This window comes from Musa acuminata, chromosome BXJ3-6, assembly GCF_036884655.1.
Source record: "Musa acuminata AAA Group cultivar baxijiao chromosome BXJ3-6, Cavendish_Baxijiao_AAA, whole genome shotgun sequence".
In the NCBI taxonomy this organism is placed as follows: Eukaryota; Viridiplantae; Streptophyta; class Magnoliopsida; order Zingiberales; family Musaceae; genus Musa; species Musa acuminata.
Window position 1 is genome coordinate 32,314,659 of NC_088354.1, and position 16,761 is coordinate 32,331,419.

At 37.3% G+C, this 16,761-nt stretch overlaps 2 protein-coding genes across 2 annotated transcripts; one reads left to right on the top strand and one right to left on the bottom strand.

Moving 5' to 3' along the window:
• Window positions 1-8,526: 8,526 nt before the first annotated feature.
• LOC135641427 (uncharacterized) lies at window positions 8,527-9,842 on the top strand. The gene has a single exon (XM_065156784.1). It carries the CDS (start codon window positions 8,527-8,529, stop codon window positions 9,571-9,573), a length of 1,047 nt encoding a protein of 348 aa, XP_065012856.1. The 3' UTR covers window positions 9,574-9,842.
• A 2,585-nt stretch (window positions 9,843-12,427) lies between these two features.
• On the bottom strand, window positions 12,428-14,609 carry LOC135639392 (probable E3 ubiquitin-protein ligase RHY1A). The gene is made up of 3 exons (XM_065153130.1): window positions 14,270-14,609; window positions 13,200-13,393; window positions 12,428-13,025 (listed from the first exon to the last, which is right to left on the bottom strand). Exons 1-3 carry the CDS (start codon window positions 14,513-14,515, stop codon window positions 12,671-12,673), a joined length of 795 nt encoding a protein of 264 aa, XP_065009202.1. The 5' UTR covers window positions 14,516-14,609; the 3' UTR covers window positions 12,428-12,670.
• Window positions 14,610-16,761: the final 2,152 nt, after the last annotated feature.

Here is a 16,761-nt window from a genome sequence, read left to right on the forward strand (position 1 = left end):
TGCATATCAATCCCTAACTCTTTGCGATTTGCATATCAATGCCACCTAATTCATAATAGCAGTATAATAATACCAAAATATCAGAGCATAATGCATAATATTCTTTCCATCTAAAGAAAGTATTTACTTAACTATTGTTTTTGAAATTATACAAGAATTATATGATTTTAATGAAAAAAAAATTCTATATAAAAAAGGGATAAATCTGTTAAAAATATTTCCAACCACTTAATCTTAGTAAGAAGCATTCCTTCTTTTTATAGTCCAGTAAATCCAAAAAGATAAGGGTTAATATATAACATAAAAAAATAGAAAAATGATATTTAACATTAGAACCTTTAGGTAGAAGGTTTGGTGCAGCAACCTTGTTGATCCCACCACAATTTGGGGCTTGGTTGGACTAGATTTATTAAATGAATTAATGCTATTTAAAAATCAACTAAAATTTGACCAGACAAACATACATATTATATATAAGGAATTAATTTTTTTCTCATAAAATAAACTAAAATGTGCCACTATCATCAATAATTCTGAATATTTATAGAAAATGTGCTCCATATAAAAGATGTACTAGCAAGGAAGCTGGCCAACATAACTACTGGTAGAATACACATTACAATGATCAAATAGTAGAGGATGGGATGGATGGATGGCCTTCAAGGGTTCTGAAAAATATATTTGTATTGATTTATAAGAATTAAATAGGTGTATCATCGTATTGTGTTTAAGCATTTTAAGTTAGTGATTTTGAATCGATAAATTCAAAATTATTTCGTAGAATCAGATTATTTTAAATAATATTAAAATTTTTTATAATTGGATATAGTGAGAAGTCCGAAATTACTACCATCACTAACTTATACCTCAAGTGCACCATGCATAAATTTGATTCTATACGATAATTAATTGGTACCATGAAAAAATTGGTTCTAAAGCATAATTGATTTTGATTAGAAAATCAAACTTTAAATGAGAGATTATAAAATGTTAATTTACTCTGATCTTATATGTGTGGGAGAGTCTGTGTGGGAGAGATTAATCTTATCTTATGTCATGGACTTTTTTTTAAAGGAACGTCTTTTCACAAGTATTTATCCATCAAATTATAAGTCAAAAATAGTTTTAGATTTTATTAAAAATATATAGTAATATTAAAAATAAAACTCATTGATTCTATTTGACGATAGAGAAAGGTCTATTCGCTATTGAAATATGGACTAGTGCCAAAAATTAAAAAAAATTAACAATATTAAGTAGTGTTGAATCTCATATTTTGATGATGAAACCAATTGATAAGTATTTATGATTTGATCTGCGTTTTTAGTGATGTAGGATGCTTCAATCAGATGAGACAATTAAAGTAGGAAGAATTATGTTGGGTCGGTGAAACATATCAGAAGATTGGACGTTGAGCCGGAGGATTAGTTGATGTATCGACAGAAGGTTTCGGGCCATGGATTCAGCCATCAGGCCAAGAAGAGTGGGTATTGCGCCAAGGATATCGGAGTTGCGGAGTCAACTGACCGATTGGGCAATAGGCCACAAGAGAGGACGATGCGCCTTAGAATCAGACGAAGCATCAATGGACCAATGATATAATTGTCTAAATCAATCGGACAATATGATTCATGCTTAGTAATAATTGTCTAGATCAAAGTGTGTTTTACATGTGCAGGATTAACTATGATAGCAAGACATGAAGCAAAATGAAGTCCCGAAGTCAAGGACGCAATTTCGTTGGGAGTTCGAGAGTTCGTTGGAAGTCTAGACATTCATCGGAAGTTTTGCAGGAACCAGCCAAGAAGTCCAAGAGCTTGCCGGAAGAAGCTCGTCAGAACTCACCAAGAAGATCGTCATGAAGTCCAGGAGCTTGTCGGAAGTCCGTTGGAATATTGCCGGAAGATCTTCAGAAGTTCGCCGAAAGAAACCAAGACCTAGAGACTTGTTTAGCTTAGTGTATGCCTTAAGTTTCATAATTAGCATATAATTGGATTTAGATTTGGGCCAACCTAATTAGGGGCCAGTTGGGCCCATGTAACGATTGTGTTAGGCCCAATGAAAGGCCCAAACAATGACCCAAGAAGTGACATCATTATGGCATAGTCTTTGAGACTGTATCAGACAATGATACCGCCAGTCTGGTCAGTGGTATTACCCCTGGCAGGGTGCCAAACGGTGGTATCGCCAATCCGGGTGGTGGTATTGCCCAATGGTAGGTTGCTAGGCGGTGGTACCGCTCGGACCCAGGAAACCTGGGATGAGATATTTTTAGGCTCCAAGTTTCAACTTGAAGCCTATAAATACCCATCTCATCCCTAGTTAACACAACATAAGCATAGAGAGTTTAAAAGTGAAGAAACGCTGTTGCAATCACTTGAGAAATCCCCTCCTCTAGTCTAAGTCTAGAATTCTGTTTAGGAGTGTGTGTGTGCTTGTAAAGGTTATATCCTAAACCTGTGAAAAGGAGAAAAAGGGTGTAAAAGGTGATTGGTCTTCGCCTATTAAAGAAAGACCGATAGTGGATGTCAATGGCCTCGACGGAAGAGGAATCGACGAAGTGGATGTAGGTCATGACGATCGAGCTACTCTAAAATTTGGTTTGCATTTCGTCTTGAGCAATTTACTTTACTGCAAACCATTTTACTTGCTTACTGCCTTCAATACATTTACGAACATGCTTTCAAGTTAAGCATTTCCGAGTTCGGCTTTTATCATATGAAAAGTTTTCAGAACCGACGTATTTTATCGCTGCACTAATTTACCCCCCTCCCCTCCCTAGTGCCGACTCTTTTCCTAACAATTGGTATCAGAGCCTCGTATTTTTTATTTGATTTAACACCCAAGAGAAATGACTCTTTTCGACTTTCAAGAGGGTCACTCTCTCATTCGTCCTCCCTTATTCAATGGGATAGACTACACATATTAGAAAACTCGAATGAGAGTTTTCTTGCTTTCTTTGGATTTAAATCTACGGAGTATTATTGAAAATGGCTTTAAGAAATCTTCTAAACCAATGAGCGAATGGAATGATTTGGAGAAGAAGATTTTTTCTTTAAATGCTAGAGCTATGAACACACTATTTTATGCCTTAGACAAAAACGAGTTTAATCGGATTTCTACTTGTGAAATGACTTTCGACATTTAACACATTCTTGAAACCACTCACGAAGACACTAGTAGATTAAAAGTTTCGAAGGTCAATCTTTTAATGCACGATTTTGAACTATTTCGAATGAAGCCGAGCGAAACCATTATTGACATGTACACCTATTTTATGGATATCGTCAATGGTTTAAAAGCTCTTGGCAAATACTTTTCTAATTTTGAACTTGTTAACAAGATTTTACGATTACTTTCTAGAAATTGGGATTCGAAAATAACGGTCATTCAAGAATCAAAAAATTTGAATACTTTTTTTTATTGAAGAACTTATCAAGTTTCTAATAACCTATGAAATGTCGTGCAATGCACGTGAAGAACTTGAAAACCACATTCTAAAGAACATGAATGATTTCAGACTTAGAACAATTGAAGATCACTTGAGCATAAGTTCAAGTGATGGTGAACTTGAACTCCTCATGAAATTTAAAAAGTTCATGAAACAACAATCAAAAAATAAAAACAAACTTAAAAAGAACACAAATTGGGACGAATCAAGCTAGGAGAAAAACAATGGCGAGGTGATAAACTAAGCCTTAACGACATTTGACGACGAGATAAACAAAATTCCCTTAATTTATTTCGAAATTACATAATACTTTTAATGAGTTATTTTTAATTTAGTTTAATTATTTTTCTTAAAAATTATATGTTTAATAATATAATAAAAATACTAAAAAATTATGATCATGCTTATCATTTTAGTAATTTTAAAAATGATCATGAAAATTGTATGTTTTATGATAAATGAACAAAAATATCAAACTTAAATCTAATGATCCCTATGTATGTTTTTCAAGAATAAATAATATGTATCTTGATGATTTTCGATTTTGATTGAAACCATGATGTCTTAATGAAAATATTAAGAAGTTTGATATCATGCTTAATGATAATGCATGGCTTTTATATGGAAAACTAAGCATGAAAAGTTAGATTCACCTAAAAAGAAAAATGTATGACTACAATAAACAAAATGATCTTGGTGGAAAATGCTTTATGTTTGATGAAATCAATTTCAATAATGCATAATGATGTAATTATATAATAAAAATATTAAATATTTTGAAACCTGATGTCATGCATAATGATCATACTTAATAAATTTCGAAATTATGCATGATGATTCTTGAGATTTATGGATTATCGATTTTTTCGGTAATGAAAGTGGTTTTTTCGGTTATTTAAACGTTGATGCATAATTTTATTTGGCATAAATAAAATAAATCATATGAATTGAAATAACTAAAAAGAGGAAAGGTTCTATTTGAAAATTTTATTTTTTCCTACTTTATCGACTTTTCAAAAAGAAGAGACTAATGAATCTATTTTTATGAATCTCTTGGACTATGAAAATAATTTTGATGAGTTAAATTTGAATGACTTATTATCTAAATCTTTCACATATTCTTGAGATTTATGAATCAAAATCTTATATCTCATATGCTTCTTTTTATCATTTATAAAAAAGAAAAATTATCCAAATGAATCATGAATGTTCTATTGGTATTCATGAATTGATTATAACTTAAGAGATTTATTATGAATCAAGATTTTTTATTAATCGTTCTCCTATGATTCTACTTGTTATCTTCTTAAGAGGAGATTTTCTAAATGAATCTTGATTTTTCTTATGAGTTCTTGGATTTATTACTTGAGTTTTTTTTTTCAAGATCTCTTCTTTGTACACCTATGATTTTTATTCTTGGTATTTTATTTAAAGAATTGATTTACTATATGAATCATGTCTTTTAGTATTCAAGTGGTCTTATCTTTCATGACATAATTTTTTTATATTTATAGCTTGTATGCCTTTAATGATTTGGGATGGGATGATGCATGTAACACTATGATTTTTCCCTTAGATAAAAATGCATGCAACACTATGATTTTTTTTTTAATGTCAAAATCAATATTTATCATTTTCTAAAATGATACTCTAGAATGATGATTTTGAATCATGCATATAATGATAATTTTATATTTTATATATATGATGATTTGGTATTATGCATATAATACTTCAACTTATGATAATGACAATGATGAAATATTCATGATGAAAAATTATTTTGATATTAATGACTTAATTTTTTATCATTGTTATTTATCTTTGTCATGATTTGAAAATTGTTGTAAAGGGAAAAGAATTACAACATTGTATTATTCCCTTTTATTTGACAATGACAAAGGGGGAGCAAAACTTGCTAGAAAGCAAAATTGATAAGCTTGCACTTCTCAAAAGAGAAGAAAGAATGATGAATTCTGCCAAGTTACACATTTTAAGAAAAGGCAAAAATGGTGCTATCTTGTAGTTTTCAAAAACTTGCGAGTTTTGAACAACGTCAAGAAAAACAAACACGCTAAACTTACAAATCTAGTAAAATTTACAAACTTGTAAAACTCAAAATTATTGCTAGCTTGCATGAAGATAAAACTAGAGATTATATCGCAACAATTTGAAATTATATTTGAAAGTTATACTTCTCCTTTTTCTTGATGATAAAGGGAGAAAAGTATGATCATGTTATGCATGATGATGTATTGCAAATATTCATGATGAATATTTGTAAGGACATGAATTCAGCTTGAATTCAAGGTTCTATCAATATGACATATTGATAGGAGGAGTTTGTTTATACTTCGAGAGTTAAGTTTAACTCCGTCATCAATTGGTTGTCATCATCAAAAAGGGGGAGATTGTTGAACCTCAGATTTTGATGATGAAACCAATTGATAAGTGTTTATGATTTGATTTGTGTTTTTAGTAACTCAAGATGTCTCGATCAGGATGAGACAATTAAAGCAGAAAGAATCATGTTGGGCTGGTGGAACATGTCAGAAGATTGGACGTCGAGCCGGAGGATCGGTCAACGTATCGATAAAAGGCTTCGGGTCATGGATTCGGGCATCAGGTCAAGAAGAGCGGATATTGTGCTAAGGATACCGGAGTTGCAGAGTCAATTAGCCGATTGGGCAAGAGGCCACAAGAGAGGACGATGCGTTAAACAATCGGATGTATACAAATCCATGACCAGGGTCATTTGGATTGAGAGAAAGAATTCTTCAAAAGAATTTGATTAGAGCGAGATTTGAAGAGAAATTGTATGGGTCTGACAGCACTATGTCTAGTATATAGTTTTTGAGATATTAGATGGATAAGAAACTATAGATATATTGTAACTAAGAAGAGACAAGTCCAAAGGATTAGATTCCCCTATATCATCCAGGGACTACGATGTAGTGGCCTAGTATGTCTGTAGTCGATGAGTCGAGTGAATTATTACGAAGATAATAATTTACTAAGCCAGAAGGAGTTCTGACAGATATGAATCATGGCTAGCTCGATATTGGGCCTAGAGGGTCACACACATATGATATGTATTGCGATGAGTAGAGATTCAAATATGAGATATCCGTTGGAGCTATATCCAATGAGCCCCTGAATTATTGGATTCTATATATGAGATCTAATAAGAGCTAATGATAGATTATTGGGTAGAGACCCCCACTAATCTAAGAGGCTTGGGTAGTTGGATAGAGATCCAATACCTAATATAGTAGGATCCATTAGGGTTAAGTTGACAAGGTGCATCTATAAATATAAAAGAACCAAAGGGGCCATGGGCTAGGCTTTTTGGCTGCCACCTCCTATTCTCCTCTCCCCCTCTCTTTCTCAACCAATAACCTTTGCATGTGGATAGCAAGAAGGGGTAGCCAATTCTTGATTGCATGGTGGTGCGTCTTCGTAGCCCCTATCGTGTAGATCGCCGCTAAAGAGTATGATAGTTGACCTCCTTCATTCTCTCACACAAATATATAGGAATTCAGGGATATACGATCTCCCTAAGTAACACAATCTTTCTTATGCGCGTAGTTTTTCGGTTTCGAGGTTTTTACACCAATCTTTGCACGATGATGAAATCTTCTTCTCCGTGAAAAATTATGAGATTTTTATTTTCTATTCTTCCCTTGTCACCATAGATTCTACTTTAACTACAAATGATTAGGAGACCTTTAGTATAAATAGTAGGTCATTTTCTCTCTCTTGACTTATTTTAAGCTCCTAAACAATCCATTTCATACCTATGCTGACTAAAGCATCTAAGAGAATCGAGAAAATCATACATCAATATTACTTGTAGAGCACTTTGGCGTTGCATCTAGAGTTTGGGAGTTCTACCTTGGCACTTCATCTCCATATCAATCGCCTTATTCTAGTTCGATTTCTCGACATGTCATTCGGGTCACATTGCTTTCACCTCAGGCTCGAACCTGATCAAATCATTTCTTGAACATCACACATCGACGAACCTTGGAGATAATAAATGTGATTCTAGAAGGAGTTCCCAACATATCGAACAACAATCTTTATAGATAGCTCATGTCGCCCTCAATCGATTTAACTCGAATCTAAGGAACAGTTAGTGGATTAGTCCAATGCCATGCGACATGCATAACTCAAAGTGACGGACCAACACTTCAAAGATAGGAGTTTTAGCTCGGCAAAGATAGGGACAAAACCGACCCATATGCCCAATCTTCCTTCATCCGAAGGATCCAAGTAGAGTCGATAACTTGGAGCTGTTTGATGGTGATACCAATCTTGAGGAGCATCGAGCAAATAAACGCATTACACCGAGGCTCTCGTCTTGGAGAGGAAGGACGATAGATGAAAACGTCCGGTAAGGTACTTTGAGCCTCAAAATTGTAGCTGGAGGTAGAAATTACACATAAGTTAATTTGTATTGTGGTCAAATTTAAGAACCAACAAATATAAATAAAGCAAAGAAACAAAGCAGGGTCTGCAGTAAATTGCCATCCTTCCACTCCAACTTTTTTGTCTCAAGCATGATGGCACTTTAATCCACAAGGCCCAAAAGATACGTAACACTCAAACTTCGCCGTGACCTAACGAGGGGACAGTGGAAGACAGAATGAAAAGGGAAAAGGAAATAACAGTAGAAAGAGAAAGGGCTTCCCAAGTTGACGTAAAACCACTGTAAACTTGTCACCTTCACAATACATCCCTTGAAACCTCTCATCTGCTCATACAAATTTCTCTCAACACTTGAACTGTAACAGCTTCCACTGTTCAAATGTAACTTAACTACATGAACAGGACAAACAGTCCATTTGAAGGTCTCAGCATGCATGCCACACCTGACACTGGAACAAAAAGCTTCAGAGGGCTGCCTGAAAAGAGATGCATGCAAGGGCAGGCCAACATAATAGGAATGTCTGAGGAAAAATAGATTATGGTCAGCCTGCCTCGCTTTCCTGCTCCTCTTTTCTGGATCATCTCTCTCTCTCTCTCTCTCTCTCTCTCTCTCTCTCTCTCTCAATTGAAAGTTGCGTCTATAAATGACCAACGTCCTCTCTTCAAAGGTAGGCATGGAGGCAGGCCAAGGCATGGCTCAAGAGGGGAAATGGGAGACCTTTGAGGAGGATGGAGAGGCCTCGTTGCTCTCTGATTTCCCCACTGCCACCGATAAGTCTAACGACGTGGAGGGCAAGATGGACGGAGCGGCGGACGACTTCGAGTTCCGGGTCTCGGCAGGAGGAGGCCTTCTTGAAGGTGATGGGGCCGCGGTGGCGGCCATGTGCTCTGCTGACGAAGTGTTCTTCAAAGGCCACATCCTGCCGCTTCGGCCCTCCGTCGACAACGGCGGCTCCACCGGCAGTCGCGGGCCGAGCCGGTGCGGCTCACGGTCGGACTCGATGGACCGGTGCTCGACGGCCATCGCGAGCCTCGGCTTCGATACGAGCCGGAGCAACAGCAGCAACAGCAGCAGCAGGAGCAGCAACTGCGTTAGCAGGAGCCATTCGTCCAACAGTACTCACTCCAGTAACGCTTTTGATCTTCCCCGCTCATCGCTCTCCAACAACTTCTACACGCATCCCAGCCCGAAGCCGCAGCTCCACCACGCGAGGAAGGCGAGCGCCAGCCGGAGGAGCACGACCTCGGCCCCGCCAGGGTGGGGGATCTTCTGGCTGGGCCTCATCAGGCCGCCTCATATCGAATTGTACGACTTAAGGTCACGGAGATCCAGTAACGGCACTGGTGGACGGAAGAGCGACGCCGATGCCGTGCATGAAAAGAAGTCTGTGAGGTCTAATGAAGATGGCAGTGCCAGTGCCAGAAGCAGTTCTTCCTCGAAGAGACTTGACGTATGTGACGGTGAAGATAAAGTAGAGAAGAAGGCGACGCGGCTCGTCGGACGTGGTTTCAGTTGCAAGTGCACGCTGGATGCGGTGGAACCGAGATCGATGGCTGAGAAGAAGAAGCAGGATGGGGCGAGTTTGAGAAGGGCGGACAGCATGTGCAGGAGTAGGATATTTGAATGGTTGGAGGAGCTGTCCATTGCAAAGGCAACAGGGAGCCGAGACAGTGGTGGTGGTGTTCACTGAATTGTCCATCATTTGGTATTCTGTTTCTTTTCAATTTATGTTCATCTCTTCTTCTTCTTCTTTTTCTTCTTCTTCTTTCTGTCTTTCTGTCTTTCTTTTATGTTATTGTCTTGGGGAGTTGCAATGTAATGAGTGAGTATGCTCAACTTTGAATAGCCTTTATTGTTCTCTTGTAACTCTGACATGTTCCTTGTGGGAAGATGGTGTGGTGGGGGGTTGGAGTTCATGATAAGAGCATGACACATTTTAAGAGGGTCTGGTGGTGATGGAGATGGCAATATAGCCTTTTGCTGATTAGTATATTTGTATTTCACAAAAGAAAAGGTTCCTAAATCAGGTTTTTGAGGATTTCCCATATGAGAAATGCAGGAAGCACTTATTGCAATTGTAGGATTCCTTGTTTTGATGTTTTCAAGTTTCACAGTTCATGATGTACATCATCCCTTCTTTTCCTTAATAAATGGATTGGGTAATAAATGATACTATAAGACGCTGTATTGTATTCATAAGAAAAAGAGAGAAAAAAGAAGTTGCCACATGATCTTAATTAACTGAGAGAAAAGATTAAAAAGTAGATGCTCATTTCTATGATCTAGCAGATGATAACTTAGCCAAATAAAATACTGTTCACTCAAAAATTTCACTGACAAATTGTTCCTTTGTTTCATCCATTAGATTCAAGACTCTTTTTTATTTGATTAAAAATATGATAACACTAATATAATAAAAATTTATTAGATGAACATTCAACACAAAATATTGCTGAGGCATGCAACAATGAGAACACAAGAGGAAGGAGGGGAAGAAAATACAAGTGTAGTTGTCCATGAAAGATAGCTTTCAACATTGACTGATACAGCAATTACATGTATAACTCTCAATTCATGCACAGTTAGGTCTCTAGAAAGCAGTTTTTTTGCAGCTCTCTCAGCTTTCCATGCTTTCCGAAACCTTTGTAAAAAGAGCACAGAGAAAACACAGGAAGAATCCATAAAGTCTACATTTCTCTTTTCTCTTTCTCGTCCATTGCTGTGAGTCATAATGTGCCAAAACTAGGCACGCTGAGGGCTCAAATGCCACGCCTTGCCTCCTCAAGTCATGCGCCAAAAGATGCAGCAAGCATGAGCCAAAGCTAGTAGCTCTTATTACCTCGTTTGAAGAGAAAAAAGGAGCACAAGGAGGGGGAACACATCCAATGGGAGATGGCACAAACTCTGAGGACTAAACCAACTGTGCAAAAGCATCTGCAATGATCACATGAGAGAAAACCCCAAGAGAAGAGTTGAAGAGGTTGAGTCTTCCTCACCTGCCTTTAAGGAAGAAAGATGCAGCGTGTCCCTGGTTAGGCAGGAACAAGTTTGTAATGTAATTGGAGAAGGTATATGGAACGCTAAGTTTGGTTGAGTTAGCCTGTTAGGTGAGTTAATATTTATGGAGGATCATTCCTAGTCAATCTTATTTTACTCGGCTAATATACATTTTTAATTCTAACTCCACAATGATTTTGTTTCCTTTTTCTTACCTTTCTTAGTTTGACCATTGCACAATCCTTAATTAAAACACTAATGACCTTTGAACTCAGAGATGACATGGTCTTAATGGCTTCTTTTTTTTGTTGGTTTGCTATAGCTGCCTTCTTCAAATGAGAACACTGATCCCCAAATTCCTGTATATCTTGGCATTGAGAGATAAAGATGACTGATACAGCAGCATCCCATTGATTTGAACTGCATAATTATTGAAATATTTGACATCAGGACCTTAAAATTCTGGCTTTTGTGGTTTGTTGGATTATAGGCATCACTTGATTAAGCTAAGTAGCCTTATTTGAATTCACCACCAATTGCTGGGGTTGAGAATGAGTTTGATGATTGTGGGATGTATCTACATTTTTGTGTGTATATATCAATCAAGATTTGCTATCAATTACATTTTGATGTCTTCCTATACAAGTCATGATGGTGGAGTGATGTCTTCCTACACAAGTCATGATGGTAAAGAAGAGCAACTGTGCTGCTTATGACTCCACATGTGGATAGTTAGTTGTCTTTATAGAAAAGCTCAGTCCTCAGTTACCAGCAGTGGGAAGAGTTGCAGAGCCCACTACAGGAGAAGACAAATATGCATTGCCATTTCTCTGATCTGACTTTGGAAGCTTAGCTGCATGATTCTGATTTGCATGTTAAACTTCAATCCTTTGTATTTGCTTATTACTCTCTTAAAACCTTAACTTTAGTGCATATCTGTTACCTTTATATGTCAACCATGGTGTGGTTAAAGTCCAAATGTGGATTAGGTTGTTGATACATTCCCCCATCTTACACTTTATAAAGGCAAAGCATGCACACTCCTTATTTTCATATTTTCTCTTTCATCTACTCCTGCTTACTGAAAAATATACAACAATAATAGTAAAATGGTAAGTCTTCATTTTTATGATCGACTAAATAATTTCTCTTTCTGAAAAATATGCTATTTTTTCTTGCATGATTCCTCTTGTTATAATTTTCAAAAGATCAATCTTCAAATTCATTCAATTTGTCTCTTCAAGTCTTTGGATCACATTTCAATAAATTCTAGTTTTAAATGACAGGCTTAATGACATAAAAAAATGAAAATAAATAAATATGAGACAAGAAGGCAAAGATTGAATTTAATGTGCACATATAAACCGATAAAAAATGATAGATGAACATAAATTAGAAAATATAGTCTAACAAAAGAGGCTTCCGTCAAAACTGCATCCAAGGATCCATGGATAGTCTTACCCCTTCAAACACAGAAATTATTTTCATGGCTTGATCGTCCTCTAAAAAAGAGCTGTGACAAAATAAACCTTCACAACAGACCTGCAGAATCCAAATCGTAAACGTTCCACGATTGGGTCAAGTTTATGTTCTACAATGCCAGAAGAAAGAGTACACAGTGAACTGTTAGCAAGTTCTTAGGTGTCTGTAGATCCACGACAACATTAACGGATATCACAGGATGATTCTTTTGCCTGTATAACTGTAGGCAAAGCATCCATTGCCTCGACTGAAGGAGAGAAACTGAGTAGGGCATGATCTCTGAATCTCTTCCTAAGACAACTAGTAACTCAAATTCTAGTTCTGCAGTAAGGGCAATCCCCACATGTCTTCACCCATGGCTCTAAGCAAGCAGGATGAAACCTGTGCCCGCAAGACAGCCGAATCATTTCATCCCCCTCCAAGAACTTTTCCAGGCATATGGAACACTCAAGAAATGCTCTTGCAACATCGTTGCCATCTTCTCTATCTTGAAAAACTTCTAGCTGCAGACTACAGAAAGCTTCTGAACTGAGTCCAGGAGGCTTATTGAAATATTGCACGTCTTCATCTGTTTCAGCTGTTAACCATTCTCTTCGGTTCTCTGTATCCAACTCCCCAATGTCTATCAGCCTCAGTTCATCACCTACAGCAATCTCATTCGTACTATCAAGGACCAAGAGAATTTATCAGCAAGAGGGAAGCAAACACAAAAAGTATTTTAAGTTTCCTGCACGTCTGGATATCTGAACTACATCACAAAACTGGTGATCAGGCAAAGGCATTAGTAGAGCATCTTATTATATTATTTTCAGTGTGCTAAACATTATAGAGACTAACCTGCTTTCCAAAAGAGAAACGCCTCTAAGCCTCTCTTGAAGCCTTGCCCTTGCCTGTAAAACTACGCCAGGGAGTTGGTCATTTCGAGTTAATCTCAACCTGTCCAATGTGCTGCTGGCAGATCCAGCGTTGCTACTGCCAGTCGAAGCAGATTCACCATCATTTACATTACCTACCCAAACTGGTTCATGTTCCTAGACAAGAAACAAGATTAAGTACAATTTGCAGGGAACAGAATATATATGAACCTAGAAGGCAGACATTTACATATTGCACGAACACCTAAAAATTTTTCTCATAAAAAACCAAATGTAAGTAAATTGGAAGACTTGATTCCTCGAAAAGTATATGAAAGGTATCTTCTTGCACCAGCACAGCCGAACAAACAAGAATAAGAGCCAGATAATTCAGGTTCAAGGTTGAGAATATCGATCACATGTACCCCAGATACTGATACATCAGTTTCTTCACTAGGGATTTTTGGTTCTCTGTAAAGCTATAAATTTTTGTGGTCTAATCAACAGAAATTGTTGGCCGTTGCTAAAAGATTTGGCATGATGGTTGACACGACTCATTGCTATTTCTCTACCAAGAAACTGAACCCTACAGGACAGCTGATGATTTCTTGGCCAAATGAACAACATATGCTGCCGCAAACACGATCATTTAGGCCAGGGAAGCTGTCCGCTTGAGCATCCCAATGTAAGCCCCTTTTCTCTAGCAACAAATTGGATCATTTATGAGTAGGGCTACAACACGGGAGAGGTAAAACTCCTCAAAAAAGACGAGATTTGACACATCATAAATGGCCTTGGAGGAGAATTGTAAGATGTTGATGATGATGATGACATTGATCGAGCCACAAAACATGACTCTGAGTTGGCAGTAGCATAAGCCAATTCCGACAAACAATCACCTGAAATCCAACCCCAATCCAATGAATCGCATCAAACTTCAAGGTTCATACTTCCATCAAAGTTATCACATCGTCAAAACAACAAGAAACCTAGACTTCTACCGGATCATCTCCAACAACAAGAACGGGATCAGATCGGGACTGAGACCGTTACCGTCTGGTGGTGGATGTGGGAGGGACGCCTGGGTTCGACCTGCGGCCCGAAGATCAGGCCGCCGGAGGGATCCCTTCCGATGAAGCGGCGGCGGCGGTTGCGGTAACGGCGGGGGTGGCGAGGATGGGCGTCCCCGGTGCTGGCTGAGGAAGAGGAGGACAGCGGATCGGTGCCCGGGTCCGGGTCGGACTGGCTCCGGCCGGCGCGAGATCTCCAGCTGTAGAGCAGCCCCGATGCGCTCAGCATCGGACTCGATCAACGAACGGGCAGTTACAACGCTAGTCTCCTCCCTCCCCACCTATAGAAGCGGAAGAGAGAGTGGGGAGAGACGTGAAGCGAGAGAGACTCTCGTGGCTCTCATTTTAACCCAATTATTTTCGGCGATTTATGGGAATTTGTTATTTATGATAATAATTAAAAAAATAAATATTTTTAAAAATATTTAATTTACGATATGATATCTTTAAAAATAATATTTAAAAAAATATTTTAACTCACGACTAACTAACGTTGATCAAATTTTATATATATATATATATATATATATATATATATACATTTATGAAATTAAAATTTTAGTTATTCGGAATCTCATCCGATAATTTTATTTCAAAATATCAAACATTTTAGTTGATAAAGATTTTTCGTTGATACTAACGTTCATGATAGAATCCAAACTTCACCACTATTCATCGATCAACATGCAAATGCATGATTAAGACAAAAAGGATTTAGTAGATAATTCATTCCTCGATAACAATTGTGAGACAACACACTACTGAAGTCTTTATTTCTCCGCAAGTAGAACACTGTTGCTGTTGTTACTGCTGCTAGTTCTATGATACTAAGCTCCTCATACGTCAAGGAATGGGTGATTGTAGTCGGGGCAGGTGGAGAGATCAGAGTCTTTCTCCACCCCTTCAGAGCTCCTAAGCCAGTAGGTTCTTGGGAAGGAGGAAGCACCCTCAGGCACATCTTCCATCACCCATTCATGCCCCTTGGGGTAGTATATCCCTGTCCTTGGATGAGGAATCCACCATGATGCATCATTTACTGCTCCATGCTGTTGCTTCCCCTGTCTTGCTTGCCCATTCTTTACCTCCCTGTGTCCAACACAAGCTTTCAGATGAACTCTAGCAGATGCTCTCAGTGAAAGCTTATGGTGGAAAAAGAAGCAACTATAGATAGATGATAACCAGGGTTGGCTATGATAATTTCCAACCTTTATCTAATGGGATATCTATCATCACAATTCATCAAGTATAGAATAATATATAAATTCTAGAATTCAGATCAATTTTGATGTTTGTAGAATGATGATTCGATTAGAGAGGTTACTTTAGTTTGTAGAAAGTATTCAGATGAAATCTAACAGATGTTCTCACAGTGAAAGCTTATGGTGGAAAAAGAAGAACTATAGATAAATAACCAGGGTTGGCTATGATAATTTCCAACCTTTATCTAATGGGATATCTATCATCATAATTCATCAAGTATAGAATAATATATAAATTCTAGAATTCAGGTCAATTTTGATGTTTGTAGAATGATGATTCAATTAGAGAGAGAGGTCACTTAAGTTGGTAGAAAGTATTGACAGCAACCCACTCAACTAGAAGAATGAAGGCAGTATAACTGGTTTGGGAGACAGAATCCATTATATGGTCAGAAATCACCTTCATCACATATCACAACATTTGCTACTATAATAGACTAATAACAGAATATGTTCCACAGTGTCTGTGGTGGAGTGTCTTCTATGGTTGGATAAAAATTTCATGAATCTCATTTTTTTAGAGACCATATTATATTGGATCCTATATTAAGATATCAAATGATGGAAAAGCCGCAGCAGAGGGGGAAAAGAGAAGGTATCCATGAACAACAACTCCCTGCACCTTTCACACAAGGTATCTTACATGCTTTTGCATAGTTGATGCCATATGAAAGCCACAATAGAAAGCTTCTTTTTCACTTTCATGTACATCACATCTAAGATGATGTTTAGCTTGGAAGTGTATGAGAAAACCTGCAACTTTTTGTCACTTTACTGAAAGAAGAAAAGGAGGAACTTCTTTAGTTCTCAAGCTTATGTGATTCAAATGAATCTTTAGTCCTCTCTTTGATCTCCTCAAATCTAAAGCTCTTTCATTTTTCTTTACTTTCCTTTGTCACTTCCCCTCCTCAAAGCAAACTTCAAGTCATTTTTGACAGCCAATTTTGAAGGCACAGACAAATTATTTTTTGGGGTCAATTACCTTCAGATTGTGCATGGAGCAGTGAACTAGGGAGAATCATTCAAGCCATGTAGCCCACTTCAGTCATTGGAAAAGTCCACTTCAAATTGACTGTTTTCAGGTTTGGTGCTCATCTTGCTATACCAGTTAAAATCAGAATCATGGAAAAAATATATAATGATATGAGTAAGCTTTTAAAGTGTTACGAATCTCAGAGTTGGAACTTTGCCAACATAGAAATCTGCAAATATATCT